The 21,186-nt window shown below is 37.8% G+C and overlaps 4 protein-coding genes across 4 annotated transcripts; all 4 read right to left on the bottom strand.

Moving 5' to 3' along the window:
* Nucleotides 1–1,303: 1,303 nt before the first annotated feature.
* Nucleotides 1,304–9,078, bottom strand: timm10 (translocase of inner mitochondrial membrane 10 homolog (yeast)). The gene is made up of 2 exons (XM_053621923.1): nt 8,747–9,078; nt 1,304–3,602 (listed from the first exon to the last, which is right to left on the bottom strand). The coding sequence occupies exons 1-2, from the start codon at nt 8,815–8,817 to the stop codon at nt 3,407–3,409; spliced, it is 267 nt and encodes an 88-aa protein (XP_053477898.1). The 5' UTR covers nt 8,818–9,078; the 3' UTR covers nt 1,304–3,406.
* A 742-nt stretch (nt 9,079–9,820) lies between these two features.
* Nucleotides 9,821–14,095, bottom strand: LOC128605974 (uncharacterized). The gene is made up of 2 exons (XM_053621901.1): nt 13,167–14,095; nt 9,821–10,963 (listed from the first exon to the last, which is right to left on the bottom strand). Exons 1-2 carry the CDS (start codon nt 13,987–13,989, stop codon nt 10,647–10,649), a joined length of 1,140 nt encoding a protein of 379 aa, XP_053477876.1. The 5' UTR covers nt 13,990–14,095; the 3' UTR covers nt 9,821–10,646.
* On the bottom strand, nt 13,994–17,458 carry LOC128605728 (uncharacterized). Its single transcript, XM_053621441.1, has 3 exons — nt 16,936–17,458; nt 14,101–15,746; nt 13,994–14,017 (listed from the first exon to the last, which is right to left on the bottom strand). Exons 1-3 carry the CDS (start codon nt 17,456–17,458, stop codon nt 13,994–13,996), a joined length of 2,193 nt encoding a protein of 730 aa, XP_053477416.1.
* A 92-nt stretch (nt 17,459–17,550) lies between these two features.
* Nucleotides 17,551–20,366, bottom strand: LOC128605976 (uncharacterized). The gene is made up of 3 exons (XM_053621903.1): nt 19,729–20,366; nt 17,887–18,518; nt 17,551–17,745 (listed from the first exon to the last, which is right to left on the bottom strand). The coding sequence occupies exons 1-3, from the start codon at nt 19,883–19,885 to the stop codon at nt 17,551–17,553; spliced, it is 984 nt and encodes a 327-aa protein (XP_053477878.1). The 5' UTR covers nt 19,886–20,366.
* Between the last annotated feature and the right edge of the window lie 820 nt (nt 20,367–21,186).

The following is a 21,186-nucleotide window of genomic DNA, read 5'->3' as shown; positions in this document are numbered from 1 at the left end:
TATAGTAGAACAGTACAAATAGCCACACAGGCTTGTAACTGTAAAAGTGAGGGTAAAGTACCTTTTTATGGGCTTTGACAGAGCAAACTGAAGAACTGCATTTGAGGAGTCATCCATGTTTTGTTTTTTTCCCTCTTCCCATGTGCCCAGATGGGAATTATGTAATTACAACTTGCTAAATAGCACTTACAAGGCACCACAAACACAGCATTCAAGTTTAGATCACCTTATATTTCATTTACGTTTATTAATTTAGCAGACGCTTTTATCCAAAGTGACTTACAAATGAGGAAATACAAGCAAATATATAGGTTGTGTTTATAGACTTTAGGCCAACTCAAGAAAGGATAATGTGGCAAACTGATAATCAGTTGATCTGCTGGGAGGTACTGATCTTATCCTGGGTATCAGTATTGACCTTGATGTTGCCCTGAAATAAAAATGGGTATTGACTCAGACAATATTGTCAAATCCACTGATACATTGTATGCTGCAGATTTTGCACGTGAAAATATTATTTTAAGGCATGTTGTTTCACGTAACTTAGCAGCAAAAGCTTGCAGAGTGGTTGGGGCTGTGAGAATTAGGCAATGCTCAGAGCTCTTGCATCATATTGAAAATAAGATCGCTGAATCAGTTAACTGAGAAGCACAACTTGGGGGACTGGAGAAGAAAATGAATTGCATAGATTTTCAAATTGGTGCAAATATAGCTCATCAGCCAAGACTGGTATCCAGTTTTGCTTGTCAGTTTCCTTGGCACCAATCATCATGTAAATATACTGCCAAGATCACTCACATGCCAAAAATGATATCCTGTGGGAAGATTTTTGGTCAGGAGGGATGCACTTAATAATAAGAGATTACACTTAAAGACAGTCTGCACATTTTAACAGTATAAGTACATAATTACAAGTTTAAAATCACAAATTGTTACAACTATGTTTCAAGATTTTTTTTCAGCAGCTCTCTTAGTTTCTTTTGCTAACCTTATGTCACACAGTGTCAGAAATAGGCTCAGACAAGTCTATCTGAGCTGATTTCAGCATGTAGTTCTCTCACAGTGCTAATTAGTGCACATACAGTTCAATCACTTTAACAAAATGACTTGTTATATTAACCTTATAGCTCTGAAATGAACAATAAACTAAAAGGCAAAAGGAAATATAAAAGGTATTTTGTTGCCTTTTTGGGGGAATTTATGGAATTTGAAACAAAACATGCTTGCTTACATTGTAGACAAAATTGTGCTCCTGGTGCCTCAACACCCCTCAGGGTGTCTTTAATAACATGAGCTGTTGAAGTCTCAGTATGATCTGTTTATTGCTACAGTATTGATAGGATTTGTGCTTTTGCTCAACAGATGATGAACGGCAGAATCCTAAGACTAATAATTTAAGTAATGGTTTATTACAGGGCATTAATGCAATCTATCATTCCATCTTTTCTGACATGCACAAATCTTTGTTTAAAAAAAAAAAAAAAAAAAAAAAAAACCTTTTATTTTTACTCAATTATTTAAACTTTCCAGACTTTCTGTTTAATAATCATAAAAAGAGAACATGAAATGTAATGCAATTCAGCAGGATAATGCACCCTGCCACACAGCAAAAATGTTCAGGAATGGTTTGAGGAACATGACAGAGTTCAAAGTGTTGTCCTGGCCTCCAAATTCCCCAGATCTCAATCCGATCGAGCATCTGTGGGATGTGCTGAACAAACAAGTCTGATCCATGAAGGCCCCACCTCACAACTTACAGGACTTAAAGGATCTGCGGCTAACGTCTTGGTGCCAGATACCACAGCACACGTGGGTCGAGCTGTCAGAGCTGTTTTGGCAGAAAAAGGAAGACCTACACAATATCCAGCAGGTGGTTTTAATGTTATGGCTGATCGGTGTATACTAAAAGGCAAGGATTTAGAGCCTCAATATCAAATCTACAGGTGCATCTCATGGAAAAGTTCATTTTTGTCCATAATTTAATTTAAAAAGTGGAACTTTCATATATTCTAGATTTATTACACAAAGTGAAATATTTCAAACCTTTTTCTGTTTGAATCTTGATGATTACAGCTTACAACTCATGGAAATCAAAGATCCAGTATCTCAAAATATTAGAATAAAGAATTCATAATACAGAAATGTCGACCATCTGAAAAGTATGTTAATTTATGCACTTAGTCAGGGCTTTAGTCCTTTCGCCCAAATTACTGCATTAATGCGGCGTGGCATGGAGGCAAGCAGCCTTTGGCACTGCTGAGGTGTTCTGGAAGCCCAGGTTGCTTTGACAGGCCTTCAGCTCATCTGTATTGTTGGGTCTGGTGTCTCTCAGATTCTCTATGGGGTTCAGGTCAGGCGAGTTGGGTGGCCAATCAAGCACGGTAATACCATGGTCAGCAAACCAGTTACTAGTAGTTTTGGCACTGTGGGAAGGTGCCAAGTCCTGCTGGGAAAGGAAATCAGCCTGGAAGCATGAAGTGCTCTAAAATCTCCTGGTAGACGCTGCATTGACTCTCGACTTGAGAAAACACAGTGGACCAACACCAGCAGATGACATGACAACCAAAATCATCACCGACTGTGGAAACTTCACACTGGACTTCAAGCAACTTGGATTCTGTGTCTCTCCTCTCTTCCTCCAGACTCTGGGACCTTGATTTCCAAATGAAATGCAAAATTTACTTTTCATCTTCCCCATGATTGTGGTTATGTGTACTGAACCAGACAGAGATTAAAGGCTCAGGAAACATTTGCAGGAGTTTTGAGTTAATTAGCTGAAAATTTAATTAAAGCCCTTCAAACGATTTTCTCCACAGCTCCTTTTTTTTTTTTTTTTTTTACATTTTTAAAATAATTGTAATAAACAAGAAAGGGTATATTATAAGAGATTTAATTATACTATGCAGCAAATGTGAGTCTTCCAACATGATCAATAACACACTTGCACAGGTTTTGTACAGTGTCGGTATGAATTATTTGAACAAAAATATAAAAAGACAAAAAAAAAGCCCCACAGATTAAAACCAATGGAGAACCCAAACAAATGTAATGTCCATCATGCACAACCTGGTCCACATACATTTGGGCTTTTAGACAAAACACTAAGTGATGAGTAAGTCAATCATGTCACAGTAACTGATTAACAATTCCAACAAGGATTCTGCAATTTTGACAAGCAACCTGTGGGCAAATCATATCTGGGTCACCATTATTCCAACCCCAACTTCAAACTATGGAGAGAGGGAGAGCGAGATTTAACTGAAGACTGGTGAGGTGTCTTCTCACACACATTACTATACTCCACATCCACTTCATTTGGACGTCTGGAATATGTTAGTGCGTTTCCTGTCCCCTCTCCAGTCCACCCCAGGCCGCACTTTGTCGCTCTTTGAGAGTCCTGGTAGGTCTACCCAGTGCCGGTGGTTGCGTTCCTCATCATCTCCTCGTCCTGTACAGAGAGCTCAGTGAGTTTACGACCCAGCCTCTCGTGCAAATCAAGGTACTTGGCCACGCAGCGATCCAGACACACTGCTTCACCTTTCGACAATTCTGCTTCCTTATAGTGAGGAGGAACACACTTCCTGTGACATGCGTTGGTCATTCTGCAGGAGGAAGGAAATATTTTAGACATTTAAGCACACATTCTCGTGATAAAACCTACGAACATCCCACTTTCTGAGATTATAAATTAACTCTAATGCTAACACTCGCACCGTCATTTCCTGGAGACAGAACAAATTGTCAAAACCTGCTTTTAAGTGCTTTATGTCAAAAGTACTTAACTGAAAGCCATTTTTACTCATTTAAATAAAAAACCCCAATAGAGTGTCATCACATTACAACCCTGCCATCATCTGATCTCTCAAAGGCACCTTATCTGCAGAGCAAAGTAAATGTTTACCTAGGATGACAAGAATTATGATGTAATTACTGTGTAAACAGTGGTATCCACGCAACCAGAAAAATAACGTCCCACAACCCTCTTTACTCCAAAAACATCATATCAAGACCTTGTGCTCTGACCTGAGCTTCCGAAAAAGCTAGAAATTTGAAAAGAATTTCGCTAATGTACTTGTAGGACATGTGACAATAAAGGCTATTTTATTATTAAACAAATTTATTTTGACCATCTATCTCCATCATTTACCTGATCAGAAAATGTCACCAGCAATGAACTTAAGAAATTAGGAGTTTCCACATTATGGCTGAGTAATGCATCACACAAATAACACCACAATAATAGAGAACATTTTCATGATACACAATATGTAGTAAATTATTTGTCATCAGAACAGCATGTACACATTTGTAGATCCTGTGAAAAACTGAAGAAAAGGGAAAGAAAAAAAAATCAGCTGTTTGTTTCTGTGTAACAATGGATTCCTACAATTCTCACAGAAAATTGTGTTGTTTGGTAATTTATTGATGTATATGGAAGTATTTTGCGGACAATATTCAAAAGCAATTGCAAACTGTATTTTCATTTGCATTTCCTATTTGTGGGCACTTAAATTCAAATTAAAACACAAAACGTGTATTACCATTTGCATTTTCATTTACATGAACGTACAGTGTTTGCCAAATTTCAAATGGAAATGCAAAGTCCATTTGCATTTTCCGTGTGTCTAAAAATTGCATGATCTGGACAACTGTTCCACTGCAGAGTAAGACCGTATCACAACCCTGACCAAGATAAAACTGTAGATGAATGAATTCTTCACCAAGCATTTGAGTTAGCAGTTTGTTAATCTATTACCTTTTTTTTTTTTTTTTTTTAAATAAAATAATCCTTGGCTTGTTTTCATATTATACGAACCTTCCCAACAGGCTTTTTAGACTGATGGTACTTTTAGTCCCTGATCTGGTGAACTAGCATGAGGATAGGTTTCTGATCAATACTGCAAAGCACTTCTGCACGTTGCTCTTAATAAGGCTGTCTGCTTATAACACCAAATTTACACTATGACTGTCTCAGTCATTACAACCCCTGGCAAAAATTATGGAATCACCACACATGCAGGATGTTCACCCAGACTTTTTACATTGCAACAAAAAAAACAAAAACAGAAGTGACAAAACATGTTTGGGTTTAATAGCTGAACATTCTGGTTTCATGAAACATACCTCAAATAAATTAAATGATTTTTATTAATGACCCCCCCCCCGATCAATTAGAGGAAAAAATGATGGAATCACCTTGTAATTTGTGTTCGTATCAGAAGTATGTCTATAACAAATACCCACACAAGTCTAAAAATGCAAATTAGTCTGCAGTCAAAAGAGAGAGTGCTTACAGACCTTAACAAGCTGTTGGACTTGGCTAATTGAAAGGAAACATGGCACCAAACCAAGAGAGTTGTCAACTGAAACAATAGAAAGGATTATAAAACTCCTTCAAGAAGGAAATCCAACACGGAGTGTGGCAAAAGATGTTGGTTGTTCCCTGTCAGCTGTGTCTAAAATTTGGTGCAAGTATAAACAAAATGGGAAGGTTATAAAAGAAGGTCTACATACAGGTAGACCAAGATGTCAAAGAGTCAGGATAGAAAAATCAAAGCGATATGCCTTGAAAATAGATAAAGCACAACAAAACAAATGAAAAACAAAGAGACAGAAACAGGAGGCACTAGCTATGTTTCCATCCAAGTTGCAAATTTAATTTGAGAAAAATTGGAATATCGTATAAAACATTAGCGAATAACGCACCGTTTTCATCCCATGTGTTCAAGAGAACAGTCACTTTTCCTAAAATGGGAAACTGATGCATCTTGCTCACCAACATTTTTACTTTTTTGAGCCAATTATTCGATCACATGTGACTGTGTGAAAAAAAATGACATTTGTGATGCGCGTTGAGGAATTTATTCGGTAAATGTGTTTCCATCATAACTTATGCGCATATCTTCTTATCGAGTAAAAACATTGTCTCAATTGAGTGCATAAGTTTCTGATGAGTATTCTGGAGATTTTATTCGCATCTGGTGTTTCCATCAAAGTATTTTTAGGTGAATTTTGGGATATCGCATAAAAAACTTGGATGGATACATAGCCAATGGTTGTGACAGAACTGTAAGAAATTCACTGAATGAAATTGAATTTACATATAGAAAAATCCAAATGAAAACCAGCACTAACACCTACACAGAAGAAAACAAGGTTACACTAGGCTAAAGAGAATCAATCATGGAGTGTGGATGACTGAATGAAAGTGATATTCAGTGATGAATCACAAATCTGCATTGGCCAAGGAGATAATGCTGGGACCAAGTACTATTGTTTATTTGCTATGAAAAAAAAGCACCCACAAACGGTGGGGAGTCCATCTTTATGGCCAGTGGTTGTAGCTGGTGAATGAAATAAGGTTAAATGTTCAGAAGTGTTAACCCTTTGTGTCAATTAAAAAAAGTTACACACACACACACACACACACACACACACACACACACACACACACACACACACACACAGGTCCCTAGTGGACAAAAATGTCCATGTCTAAAAACATATTAATATTTTTTTCCACTTTCAATGACACTGGTTTAAAAAAAAAAAAAAGTATCAGTTCTGATCGTAATTACCAAACATTTTCAGAATTTTAACCCTTTAAACACTGGTTTCTTTACATAATGCAAACATCTTCAAAATTCAGTAGCCTTCTTTGACTCATGTACATGGGGTGGGATTTGTGATTTCCAGTACAATATAATTTCATTCTTTCAAACTGTTCACACACACTAAATTCTCAGCACACACATATAAACCACAACCCTGATATCCATACAAAACACCCACACAATTATAACTGCATCATTTATTCAGTTGGTCTGCAGCGCTCTATAATACAGCACAATCAGAAGAAAGGAAAAGCATGTATTTTCCCTATAGACCAAACCTGTGGAAATACTACACATTTCAGAATTTTTTTTTTTTTTATAAATCCAATGTTTTGAAACCTTGTCAACAAAATAAAAGCTTAACACAGAATGCATGATTTTATACTTAAACATCATGGGGATTAAATAATGCAGTTTGAATGGTTTTCAATTTCAATTTTTGTCCTTAATGTCCTGAGTGTAACTATTATATGTATCTAGTTTAAAATAGATTTATGAAAGCAAATGAGGGTGAAACATTAAAATTCCAATAAAAACACACCATTTGCAAAATTTATGCTGTTTGCATCAACACAGACAAAATTATTATTATTATTATTATTATTATTTTTAATGAAAAAGAAAAAAAATGTCCATAAGGATGCACAAGTGTTAAATGAAGCAGAATTTTAAAGTGCTTGTGAGCACTGTGGCCTTCCAGGACTGGAGTACAACACTCCTGATGTAGGAATACAGTGTAAATGGGGGTCTGTCTCCTGAAATAAACTTAAACACTGCTTTATAGCAATACTGGTGGGACTTTTGTGCTACAGACTGTAACAATGTCGTATACAAGCACTAGACCAGTGGTTCTCAACCAGGGCATCATTTGGGTACTCGCTGTATTTTATTGCTTTCCAAATAGAATGTGCATAAATGAAAAACCCCGCGTTCCCTCTCCCTCTGTATTTTCTTTTTGCTGGGGACAGGCGGAGCTTAGCCTGCCTTTTATCTAGCCGTCAGTGCAGACCAGTGTTACCAACTTAGCAACTTTTCAGACCCCTTTAGCACCAAAAAAAAAAAAAAAACTAAACTTTTTGGACAAACCTTACAACTTTCTAAATGTGGCCAGTACTGTCCTGCAAGCGCGAGGTCTTGCTTTCCCACTGCACTCACACCTCTCTCTGGGTCTGCTCTGTTCAGTGAGGGGCTGAGAGCCGGAGATTTAACAATGTCATGAATAGCGAGATGCCCTTCGTCCCAGTTTACACCATTCATTTGCGAATGTTTTTAGAACGCAAGACAAATGGAGTACAACATGTTTTACATAAAATAGTCCACGTTATTACAGCCTAGTTCTCTTATTCAAAGTAGTTATAGGGTTCAGAAACATTTTTGATCATTCCTGTCCGTTATATAGTTGTATAAAAATCATGTTATGAAAAGTATTTTTTTTTAAAAAGTACAAAAACATCCATCAAAAACATACATATATACACTATATATATATATATATATATATATATATATATATATATATATATATATATGAGACAGGGGAGGCTTGAGGGGGGCTTTAGTTACAAAAGGTTGAGAACCTCTGCACTAGAAAACTAAATCAGAAAGAGAGAGATATCAGACCTGTGTGTTTACTGTATATTCACACTTTGTATAATACTGTGTATCGAGCTGCTGTTGTGTGTTACACCATGGCTCTGTAGAAACAACATTAGGTCCCAATCTATACAAGTTATATTGATGAATGGCTAAAAAAAAAAAGTCTGCTCAAGTTGTCTCAGGGTTGCTTGAGGAGCCCTTGCCTTCAGAAATGACACTAAAAACCTCTGCATTCTGCACATTACAGGCTTCATAGAGAATACACAGCTTATAACAGTATAGTGAGACGCATTTGAATTAATTATAAATGTCATGTGTTCTAGTACAGGCGTTAGCTAGCTAGCATGTTCAGAATACTGTCCACATACAACAATGAATCATTTTAGATATTTGTCGATTTAACAGAGACACGATCACGCACTGCTTAAAGCATTAAGAGATAAACTAGATGATTTTGTTTTAACGGGACAACAGCTACAAATCGAAGGACGTTTATGCAAACCTTCCATTAGCATGCTAGCAGATATAAACGTTACCGGTTGTACATGTCTGCCATCATTTCCACCTCGAGTTCGGCCGCCAGTTGCTGCGCTTTCATGGGGTCCATGTTGGATTTTCAGCCCGTTTAAACCCCAACCAGGCTCCAATTAAATGCAGTAAACTGACAGCAGCGTTTAACCTTCAGTCAAAGGAGAGCGGCACAAACGCACGTGGATTGTCAATGCCTGATCAGCGTCCTCTACCCAGCTGGACTGCGCATGCGTGAAATTGCGCGCATGCGCAGTTCAACCAGGTTGTTTTCATGTGCGATACTCCACACATCATGTGTAATACATGACTAGCTTTAATACCGTACAGCCAGTTTAATTCACTGTAGCTCTTCGTATGTCCCCTGACAAACAAGGATGATTCGTAAGACAGTATGTACACGATTTGGTCAAAAGTATGTGGACACCTGACCATCACACAAACAGTATATGAGCCTGTTGGACATCCCATTTCAAGGCCATGGGCATTAAATATGTAGTCCTTAAATATGTAGTGGTATAATGCATGTTATACCACTTCATGGTCTAGCTGTTGTTGATTATAAATGTTTCCTTTTCACAATAATAGCAATTTCAGTTGACTGGGGCAGATCAAATTGACTTGTAGCAGAGGTGGTATCCCATGACAGAAGTCACTGGGTTCTTTATTAAGACCTATTCTACTGCCAGTGCTTGTCTATGAAGATTTCCTGGTTATGTGCTTGATTTTATGCATCTATTAGCAATGGGTGTAGCTGAAACCCCTGAAATCAATAATTAGGAGGGGTGTCCACATACATTTGGCCATATAGTGTATATCAAATGTGGTGTCATAATTGTACATTTTGTAACAAATGCGTAGAGACTGTTGTTCATTTATTGTGGTACTGCCTATTTATAATACATGGCAAAACTTTGTGCTTTTATCATTGATATTGATGAGCATTTTAGTTGATCTTTTCTTGTTCTTCTAAAAACCCATGAAGATATGTACTATATGCATGCTTAAAATGACAAATGAAATAGTAATAATGGCTAAATTCCATATCCATAAATGTAATTTTTTTTTTTTTTTTTTTTAAATGTAAGATGCCATGTTTGAATTCCTTTGAAAGTGATATGACACATTGATATAATTCTGCCCAGGGGCAGGCAGGTGCCACCCTGTGACTTCCATAGTGTAAGGTCTCCATGTAAAGTAGGCTGATGTAATTTTAATACATTTTATATAATATATTCAATAAATTCATCTTTAGAAACTGCTTTATCCTGGTCACGGTCAACGTGGATTCAGAGTCTATCCTGATAACACTGGGCACAAGGCAGGAGATTTTCCCAGTGGATTGGACACCAGTCCTTCACAGGGAACCACTCACACACATCAGCACACTCATTCACAGCTAGGGGTGTACCTAGACCAGTGTAGCCAAACAAAGTAATGACAGCAGGAGGAAATCTGAGAACCCAGAGGAAACCCACAAACACACAGGGAGAATGTGCAAAACACCATGTAGACAATAACCTAAACTCAGGATTGAACCCAAGACCATGGACCCACTGCACTGCTGTGCCTTAATAATCTAAAATAATGATTGCTCATTCAATATGAGAAATATCTTTTCCACAAACTGTAGGCTTTACTTAATTACTTAAACAAGAGACAAACAAAAATACAGTTATTGGTCTTTTTTTAGTGCAGGAAAAAATGCACACAAATGAATTAATCCAACTAAAGCACTTGTCAGCACCTATCTGCATAAATTACACTTTTAAATAAATATAAATAATCTTAACAATAACAAAAAATACCTGAAAAAATAAACAGAAATTTACCAGTGCTAAACTTTTTTGGTAAACTGAGTAAAACATTTAGGAAAAGATTTTGATGCTTGCAAAGTGTAAGAAAAGTTCAATTGGATTCCTCTCCAGTCACATCAACCTCTTCTTCCTCCTCCATCCCTCTTACTTCTTCCTCATCTTCCTGAATAGTGTTGCACTGAGTACCAACTACAGTGCATGGCTGAACAGAAGCGTCAGATATGTCATCCACAACAAGCTCCTCTTCAGCACTGCTGCAGTCCTCTGCTGACTCAGTGCTCACATCAGGCAGAAACACTGCTGATGTACCTAAGGTAGTGACTGAGGAGCTGCTGAGATCAGACTCCTCTCCACATTGAATAGAGGATGCTTCAGTATTTATCATTTCTGAAGTAATCTCAACTGTAGCTGTTTAAAAAAAAAACAATAAACAAATTAATAAACAACAACCACAATAAAATGTTTAATTTGGATAACGTAATCAAAGATTTCAAAATAATTAAGTGAAATTCACAGAAATTTTGCAAGCTTGTTCAGAAGTTGTACAAGACTAACTTGTAATCTAAACTATCTTGTAAGCCAATACCGGAGACCAAAAAATGGAATTTCCACCTGTTTTGGGGGTGTCTGGGTTCAGCATTGAATGTATTTGTGCTGTCACACTCCAGAGTAGTGGTTAATGGCTCAGATGAAAGTAGACACTAAGGGCTTTAAGAATCTGCAGTTTTTCATAAGTATTTCTTTTTTTTTATTTTTATGTAGCCTACTAAGTTTAAATGTTATAATTTTATTGTGGCCGCTGCATACAGTCTTTTACTATCAAAAAAAGCTTTAGTTGTGCTGTCAGTTTTATTTCTGTACCAGTGTTATTGTTGAGAGATGTGAACAGTTTGCCCAACAGGGCGCTCACACCCCTCCCCTTTCCAATCGTCCTGCTCACCAGCAGCTAAACACAGAGTCATGATACTCTACACACAGAAACCCAACAGCGTCCTGACTAATCTTAGAACAGATTTGCAGCAATAAAATAATTAATTTGATTATACTGATTGAAAATGTCAGATAAGTCGATTTCCATTCCACCTGCGCCATGAAAACACCAGTGTGCGAGAAAAGGTTAAAATGGTCGGTAGTAACTGAAAGCCAAAAACAGGCCAAATGCTATGCATATAAAGAAATGTAGTGAATAAACCCAGACCAGTGTGTCAAAATGTATTAATACTATATGTTATGTTACACAATTAACACTATCCATTAGCTACTGTTCTCTTAATGAAGTGTCTTCATTTTTATTCAGAAACTTTTTTCTCAGTAGAATAAGAAGAATAGGTTTATTTACATTAGTCTGTTAATATAATTATGAAAGTAAATATTAGCAAGAGCATTGTTAACAGATCATGTATGCTGTGGGACGAGAGCCAGCAGTGACCAACAAAGGATTTGTCAAAACAGGAAGCAATTTATTGTCCTCATCTTAGATAGAATTTAAAGCTTTCCCCTAAAGATTAAAAATAGCAAACACACATCCAACTAGAGTCTCATTCCTCAAACCTGATAGGCATTGTGTTTGTTTAGCAAAACTTTACTTAACTGTATTTCAGTGAAGATACTAGGTTGTATTCATAAAATAATTGAAAGTCAAGAACTCTTGTAACTAACCAAGAGGCAATTCCACTAAGAGCCAATTCCACCAAGAGGCAATTCCACTATATTCCATTAAAACAGTTATATTACAAGATGCATACAGCATCCTGGGTAAAGCTTAACCTTAAGGAGTATTTCTGTGTCAGAAGTAGAGCTATAAGTTAGTAAATGCTATTAAATGCAATCCATATTGTATATGCATGTAATGTTAACCCTACATGCTACAGGTTTCTCTGTGGTTCTATCACTGAGTCCATCATTAGCAGTGGAGATCTACGGATTAGTGTGCTGTTACAGGAAAATAATCCATGGCAGGGTGGTATGATGTAGCCTGACGAGAAGCACCATTACTGTTACCACACTGAAGCTGATTATTTACCAAGAACTGCACATTTTGAAGATTTTTTTTAAAATAACAATTACTAAAAGCAATTTGCTAACAAGTATAATTTTTTATAGTTAAAAGCAATATTTTATAGTTACATTAAATGTTTTGAACATTAGTTCACTCACATAAACAGTCATTTCCTTACCAGACTCTCTTTTCTTTCTTTATTGTGTTTAAAAAAGTAAAAATAAATAAATAAAATAAAAACATCCTGTATGAAAACCCTCCATTCATATAGGAAAATTTTAAGTTACAGTATTACCGCTGACTGTTACATAGCACTAATCCTTATAAAAATGCTGAATAAACATCTTCTCATAGAAAACGTAAACAATTCAACAGCATTCAGCAGTGCTGTGGTGTAAAACACTGACCATTATTCCAGGTTGAATAATGCTAAATCTGTGTTCAGAAACAGAAACTATCATGGCATAGACTACAAACTGTCAGTATACCATGATAGTGTAATACAAACTCTCAACCTGCCACACCCAGACAGCTTATTATAGATCTGATGAGGAAAACACAATTTGAACTTTCACATAGTGTACATGTAAAATATACAAAACTCAATGTTACCTTCATCTGGTGGCATGACTTCAGCTTCAGTCCTTAGAACCTGCTGTCCACTGAATTCTTCCTCGTGAGCAAGTGCTTCTGCATCATTAGTCACCTCAACAGACAACTGGTTTTCCTCTACATCAACATTATCAGTGTTTGCCCTTGTAGCAACTACTTCATCTCCATGACCTGTAGCAAGCTGAGCACTCTTATCCATCACATCCACCTCAATATCACTTATCCCAGCTTCAGATTCATTAATTCTACTGATTTCTATATGATCTGTTTTCTTTATTGCATTCTTCTTTACTTTCTCCTTGTTACAACCTTCTTGTCTTTCCAGATGAACAATTTGAGTGCTCACAGTCCCTTCAAGATGTAGCTCTTTGGTCTTGATTAAGGTTACTTCTGTTGGCTCATTAGAAAGACTTTCTATAACGTGTTCATCTGTTGTTGGATTCTCCATCATGTTTTCAGGTGTAAAACGATGGAGTAATGTTGTAGTTGATTCATGCTGCATGTTAGTTTCCACCCCAAAATGTATGTTAAAATCCCTTGCTGGTGGAACTGTACACAAATGAGAAGCAGCATTCAGATCAACAGCCTCATGAATGGATAAACCAGTATTCAGAGTAATCTTAGCTTCTTTTACAAAGTTTACATTCACCAAACATCCTTTCACATTTTTGGATGAACTTTCAACTTGTTTTTTTGAATCCACTTTCTTGTCTACAACTTCATCAGGTTTATCCGTCCCTGGTACACCTCTCTCTATCGCAATCTCTTCAGTTGTATTTGTCTTTTCCTGTTTGTTGTTGTCCGTCATTAACTTGGTACTCATGTGATCAGGCTCGGGAGGTTCTCTGTGCCTCTTAAAGAGGAGACTTGGAAGTAGACTAGTCCTAATTTTTCCATCAGTTTTCTGCAAAATCGATCTTAATTGATGAGTGACAGTGGTGTCTAGACTGAAAACACTCTGATGGAAAATCTTATCACAAAAACTTGTTTTCATAGCGAGGCTAGCATACCTTTTGGGCTGGTTGTTTTCTTCTCTGTTCAGGTTCACATCTGAAAAGACTTTTTTAGGCTCTACGAAGGGATTTTCCAGTTCTGTTACTGGTACTTTACTCTTTTCACATTCATTGATTAAATCCTTTAAAGGACGTTGCTGTACTTTAGTGGCCCTCCCACTCTCATGTTTTGGTACACGCTCCTTGCTCATTTGTGTTAACTGTAAGTCATGATGGCTGGAAGACGGTGAATCATTAAGGACTGCAGATGAACTGTTAAGTTTACTTATTTTGCTTAAGTTTCCCATTAGGGCTTTAGCGCATGTTCTTTTTTGAAGGGGCCTCCCACATCCATGTTTTGCCACCAAAGAGGCAGATTGTTTTGTATCCCAAGCATCTTTTTGGCATGTCCCTTGACCTTTACACTTGAAAGGCTGACCTATCTGGCAGAGTGCCAGGTTCTCTGGAGATTTCAGATCTTCTGACACTGGTTTCCCTGTCTTGGCAGCCTTCAGGCAATCCATTTTCTCAGCGGTTACAGGGCTGCGAATGTCTTGCATGTTATCAACAGGTCTTATATTCTTTATCTTCACAATGTAGGGATTCACTGTTTGTGTATCAACTCCATTTGGGTAACCAGCCATCTTTGCTTTTTTTCTGCAAGGCTCATTAACAGCTTCAACACTGTTCCTTGCTGTAGATATTCCTCTGACTACTGAGTCATTCATCTTTCTGTTCAGTATGCTGTCTTCTGTCCCCTTAAGCAGTTTGTTCTCAAAATCTGGCATTTTTGTCTTTTTCTCATTTGATTTACACTCACTGGCCTCTCCATTGTGATCTCTATTTGATCTTAAAGGGCATGAGTTCTTCCCTACCACTGAACAATGTATCTCATTTACATGTAGAGAAGTACATGATGGATTCTGTTGGTTAGTTTTGCCAGGAAGTGCTTGTGGTTGAATTGGAGACGACATGTATCTCAATGCGGGCTGGAGGTTGACATGTGATGCAGAAAGGCATGAAGAAAATTCCAGTGGTCTTAAAGGATCTTGTGGAGAAATACCAGTTGTTTCGCCTGCGTCTGACATAAGAGGTGAAAGACATCTTGGGAGCCTCATCTCACTGAAATCAGCCCAATTATCAGAATTGGGGGCTTGACCAACATCTAATGATTGCCAGACTGACACCTTATCTGTTACATGAAGCTGGTCCGGACACTGTTTTCCTACTGGTGTGGGATCATCTTGTGCTGCATTACTTCTTGGGATTTGAGTTGGTAGATCACAGGCATCTTCACTGGCATCACTCACAATCTGCTTCCCTGACTGTGCAGAAGTATCCGCCCCCAAAATGAAATGATTATATACGGTCTTCAACTCAACTACATTTTGATGCTCAAGACCTTCGGTAACAAAAGTATGTTTAGATGGCACAATGTTTGTTTCGGGGCATGGCTTTGTAAATGATGTATCAATATTTTTCTTTTGTGTCATACATGGAGACGTATAGGAAAATGATGTTGGGCAACTTGCTACTGAGGCAACATTCTCTAGATCCCATTTTTTGCAATTAGATAGGTCCACAGACCCTACAATAGGAAGCATAGTCACAGTTAAGACATTAAGACATGCATATTAAGTTAACCAGACAAAAAAATTAGACACACTCATCAATATCATAGTGTTACTGATGAGTGTGAATAGGCTGTGCATCTGGATGAATGTGCACTATATGGCCAAAATTATGTTTAATTATATTACCTGTCCATCACACCAATATGCTGGGCATCTACAAACTGTTGCCACAAAGTTGGTAGCACACTGTCTTGAATGTTGTAGTATTGAGATTTCCCCTCACTGGAACTTACCCACACATGCCCCTGTGCAAAAATCAAGGCCCATATAGACATAGTTTGCCGATGTTGGTGTGGAAGAACTCGAGTGGCCTGCACAGAGCATTGACCTCAACCCCAATGAACAGCTTTGGGATGAACTGGAAGACTGACTATGCCCCAGGCCCCCTCACCCAACATTAGTGCCTGATCTCAGTAATGCTCTTGTGGCTGAATGAACACAAATCCCCACAGCCACGCTCCAAAAACTAGTGTAAAAGTCTTCCCAGAAGAGTGGAGGTTATAATAACAGCAAAAATGGAATAAATCTGGAATGGGATGTTCAACAAGAACATATGGGTGTGATGGTCAGGTGTTCACAAACATTTAGCCATAGAGTTCAAGAGTATCCGGCTCAGGAGTGTTCCTGAGGATTTTTAACAATGTGTTCACTTACTGGCCAGTTTATTAGACATATGTACCATGTTGGGACCCTAATAGGTGTACCAATAGAGGCTAGATATTTTCAGGAACTGCTGGCTGTATATATTTTCTCAACCCAGCACTGACATTGCACTGTTTAAAACCCCCAGCAATGCCAATGTGCCTGATACACTCATAGCAGAATCACAAACACTACCATGTGAGCAGATACAAAGCAGCATTCCTAATAAATTGATAACACCCATGCTGAAACTTACAGTCCCACTGAGGAGTATGTTTGAAATATGTGTCGGTTACACACGACTGATCTTAAATTTATATTTATCAATACATCTTTCTTGTGTCAGGTGTGTTTTTTTCCTTAGCTGATTGGAAAGTTCTATTAATCAGCTGGATCAGTGATGATTTCATGACATTAAAATATGCAGATGGTCTACCAGAATGTCAGGAGTGATTTTAGTTGACAATTTTAAAAACATGCTGTACCATTAAACTTTTGTACCTGCTTCTCTTTGTTCAGAAGTGCCTGATGTTGTTCCAGATCCCATAGCTCCTAGATTATGGCCAAGCAAACAAAGATATGAAGCTGGTGAATTAGCTACAGCTGCACACTTCTCCGATTTTTGATCCAGCTGCGCATGCATGCTGCTGTTCCCCTCCACTGTGACCGAGGGCAAGATGTTTAAACCCACTGTGACCGTCTCTAACAGCTTTGCAATATGTTCATCGGACTCCTCGGGCTGTGACAAACATGATGGAGGTTTCATTTGTAAAGGGGCAGAGTGAGGAACGGGATCAGTGGTATGGTGACAAAAGTGCTCTGAAGGGGGCCTGGTGGGTGTGGCAGGAGGAGGCATGGTCAGCTCTGAGGGAGGTGTGAGCGTGACAGTTTCAAGATTCTGACAGCAGGGGCTCAGCTGGACTTCTACAGAGCCCTTATGGGTCTGTGAGAACGGCGTCACCATAGAGTCCAAGAGAAACAAGACAGAAGCAAATGTCAAGAAAGAGAAGTAGACATACAACATATGAGAGAGTAGAACCTCTGACCATACAAGTGAAAAGGATTATGGTGCTTCAGAATCAACATGAAGTTATTTGACAGTAAACTACAGACAAATTATTTACTGAATCTGACCCACTCTGGAAAAAGAGCTGTTACCTCAGCAAGACTGTGCGTCATTGGTGGGTCATCAGAAGATCCACAAGTTTTTGATCCATCAACTGCACTTTCCTCTTGGACACTAGCAATCTCCCACAATGCCCCACTCCTCTGCCTCTTGAGTTTAATCTTCAGTGAGATCTGTGTGTCTCCCTGGAGTACAAGCACAGAGTTAAAAAAAGAATCTTTCCTCCTATTTCCTTTTGTTTTCGCCAAAAATTCTGACAGGGTCTTCGCAACGTCGTAAAATTGAACTAGTTCTTATCTCGGATTATCTTTTGTCAATTTACTTACCGTCTTTGAAATTTTTGCTCTTTTCTTCTGCTTTTGAGTTTGCTGACGTTTGGCGTGCACTCTAACCAACCTGCTGTTCGACGCAGAGTGAGCAACAAGCTCATCTATCCAGGGAAGACCAGCATCTGGAGAAATGCTGTTATATTCACTAGGTACATCAGTTAATTCATCAGGCAGGTCTATAGACATCTCTGGCTCTGATGTGTCTGCAAAGTGAGCTTCAGTGCTGTCTATCTGAGTGCCTGAATGAGAAAAGTTCTTTTTCCTGGACAGGATCTGTACGCTTGCATCTTTCCTTCTCCCTCCTGTCTCTTCTGTCTGCAGTCCAATCTCCCTCCAACTTGCACTTTTATTCTGATGCCAGTTCACCTGTTTTTGCTTCCCTTCCATAAAGTTACTGAATCCCAGCCTGTAAGCAATGTCAATCACTTCCTGCTGTTCATCCAAGCTCTCTCCCCCCATCTCACCTGAGTATATGAACCCAACCAGCTTCATCAGGGCATGAGCCCCTACTGCTTCCAGCTGTACTAGTCTACTCTGGCCCACTGGAAGTGAAGGAGCATTGGCAAAGGCTCTATAAAAAACTGGGCTGAGGGCAGACAACACACAGCTATGGGCAGGAATAGAGACACCTAAGAAAGGAGAACAAATACACATTAATAGAAATGGCTACAGTGGATATGAAGTTTACTGTCTCTGTAAACAGACAAAGGCAACTGCAGCGTAATAAAGCAGTTAGCCACAAGAGGGCGTGTTACAGTTCTTTTATTAAGTATAAAGATGTTCTTAGGCACAACTTGAAGCAGAGTACCTAAAACCAGCTTTTCACAAACAGCAACAAAAACAGTATGATCAAATCCAGTGTTCAATAAATTATTTTATTTACTATTTATTAATAATATTCCCTGCGAACAATTTTTCCACCACACAATGAAGTCTAAGCATAACAGGCTAAGATTAGGGTATTCCATGTCCAGAACAGTGACTTAAATGTAATGGTTTTATTGGTTTCAAACTTGGTGCATTAATACAAAAGGACCATTCCATGTCAATTCTGATAGGGCTGCTGCTACATTTGTTGCCTGTGACCTAAAACAGTAAAGTATTTTGGATTAATTGTAACATTACTTTTTTTTCACTCCCCTGAAAAAGATAATGTTTTCTAATTTAAAAATATCTTATCTGGGAAGTCATGTTTAGGATTTAATATCTCCAGAAATATTATTCCAGGCCATGTGACATTTGGCAGACATAAAAACAAGCTTGTTTTCTATCTTACTGAATGCTCAGAAGTCACCGCAGAGGGCAATCATGGGGTTCTCAAAATGGGAAACAGTGCAAAATTTCCAAACGCGAGTGCTATTAGGGGCATATAGTCCAACTTTAATAGGCACAGATGCTAAAAGTTACAGTTTATGCTTAAATTAATACATTTCATTGGCTTAGTGTCAAAAATCCAAGGTCTGGAACAACCAATAGATTTCAAGATATTAAGAACGTTACAAGATAAGTTTTTAAAAAAATGATTTAGACATGGCCATATGTTGATTTTGACTCACTAGCAGAATCATGAAAAATGGTGTGAAATGTGTTTAAAGAATCGTCATGTTATGTTACAATTGAAAATTATTTCAATCATTTTATTGACTCATTTGAATCGAAAAATTATTGAATCAATCATTTTTCAGCCAGAGACAGAGTGAATATTAGTAGTAGTAATACACCTTGATTTTTGTAAGGTCCTGTTAAAAGCTGACTGCTTGAGACTTTGGGTTTTAAAAGTAAGCTTAACCTGGTATTTAATTCCTTCCCTTCTTCTGTCACAGTTCCCTTCCTTCTCACCCTCTGTCTGCAGAAGTGTATCACAGTGCAGGCTGCATTGCTGCTGTTTCTGCAGTTCACAAAGGAGATGCAGGGCAAAGTCAGGCTGCTTGTACCTCCACATCCTAAGGGGGGGGAGTAAAATAAATGCCAAAACTTGCATGATCAGACATGTCATATTTAATTACCCCAGTTCTTAATGCAATACATCATCCAAAGCAGAGGATCCACATGTTCTACAGCCAAAATGTTATATAAACATTACATCTAGAGATATATCTATGAACCTGAAGTCACGAATGGTATTTTGCTTCAGAACAATGTGATAAATCTTTCTATTCAATTGTGATCCATTTCACAGAAAACTGGTCTAAACTTGAATACTGCTTAGATATCTTGTGTGCTCTTCACACAAAATAAATCAATCATCGTACCACATGAACTCCAACCTCAAACCAATAACAGAAAGGCAGCTTAATAACTAGATGAAAACTAAACAGGCAGTGAAACAACTTCTAACTAAACCCGTGATTAACCTCCGATTAAAACACTTGATGGCATTAATGTAGATTGTACATCATTACGGATTTGTCCATTTAAAAAGGTAAACAGGAAGAATATTAGTCTTTATATTAATCCTACAGATACTTTTTTCTTCTTGTTTGTGTGAAAACTAGTCTATTATAAAAAACTTGTCAAACTAATTAATTTAAAATGTATAAATCTCCAAATGAAATTCAAATGTGATTCACTGTAATTAATAAAGTAAATCCGGGTGTAATGTAAAACCAAAATAGTATTAAAATAGTGTCTTAAATAGAAAAGTCGGATACAGCTGGATTAATAGATACAAGTCTAAATTGTTTATTGAATAAATGCATGTTTAGCAGTCGGATTTACTACATAAAATGATGATGGTTATCATGTTCCTTGGACACAGTGCAGTCAGAGAGTGCTGTTTGATTTACCTTGATAACAGATTAAAGGTTTCTGTTTCCTGCCTTCATTCAGAAAGATAACTGGTTCATTTTACAAGCGGTCGCTAATAGTAACTATTTCACTAACTAGACAGATAAATCGTTCAGCATTTTGTCCTACTAGTTAGCCAATAACACAGAAATTTATTCAGTGACATTACCCTCACTTCTTTCCTTTCTTGTGTTGTTAGTTTCGCACGAGCGAGATGAGCTACAAACACGCGCTGACGTCATTGACGCCATTGTTAGCTACGCGCGAAATAGCATACTAGCTTACTACATAGTGTACGTCACACTCGCAATCTATATTAACTAGACAGCATACTAGCTTACTACATAGAGCACATCACACTCGCCATCTTTATAAACTATACGGCATACTAGCTTACTACATAGTGCATATCACACTCGCCATCTATATTAACTAGACAGCATACTATCTTGATACATAGTGCGCATCACACTCGCCATCTATATTAACTATACAGCATACTAGCTTGAT

This window comes from Ictalurus furcatus, chromosome 3 (genome assembly GCF_023375685.1).
Source record: "Ictalurus furcatus strain D&B chromosome 3, Billie_1.0, whole genome shotgun sequence".
In the NCBI taxonomy this organism is placed as follows: Eukaryota; Metazoa; Chordata; class Actinopteri; order Siluriformes; family Ictaluridae; genus Ictalurus; species Ictalurus furcatus.
This window is presented reverse-complemented; position numbering and strand designations above follow the sequence as displayed.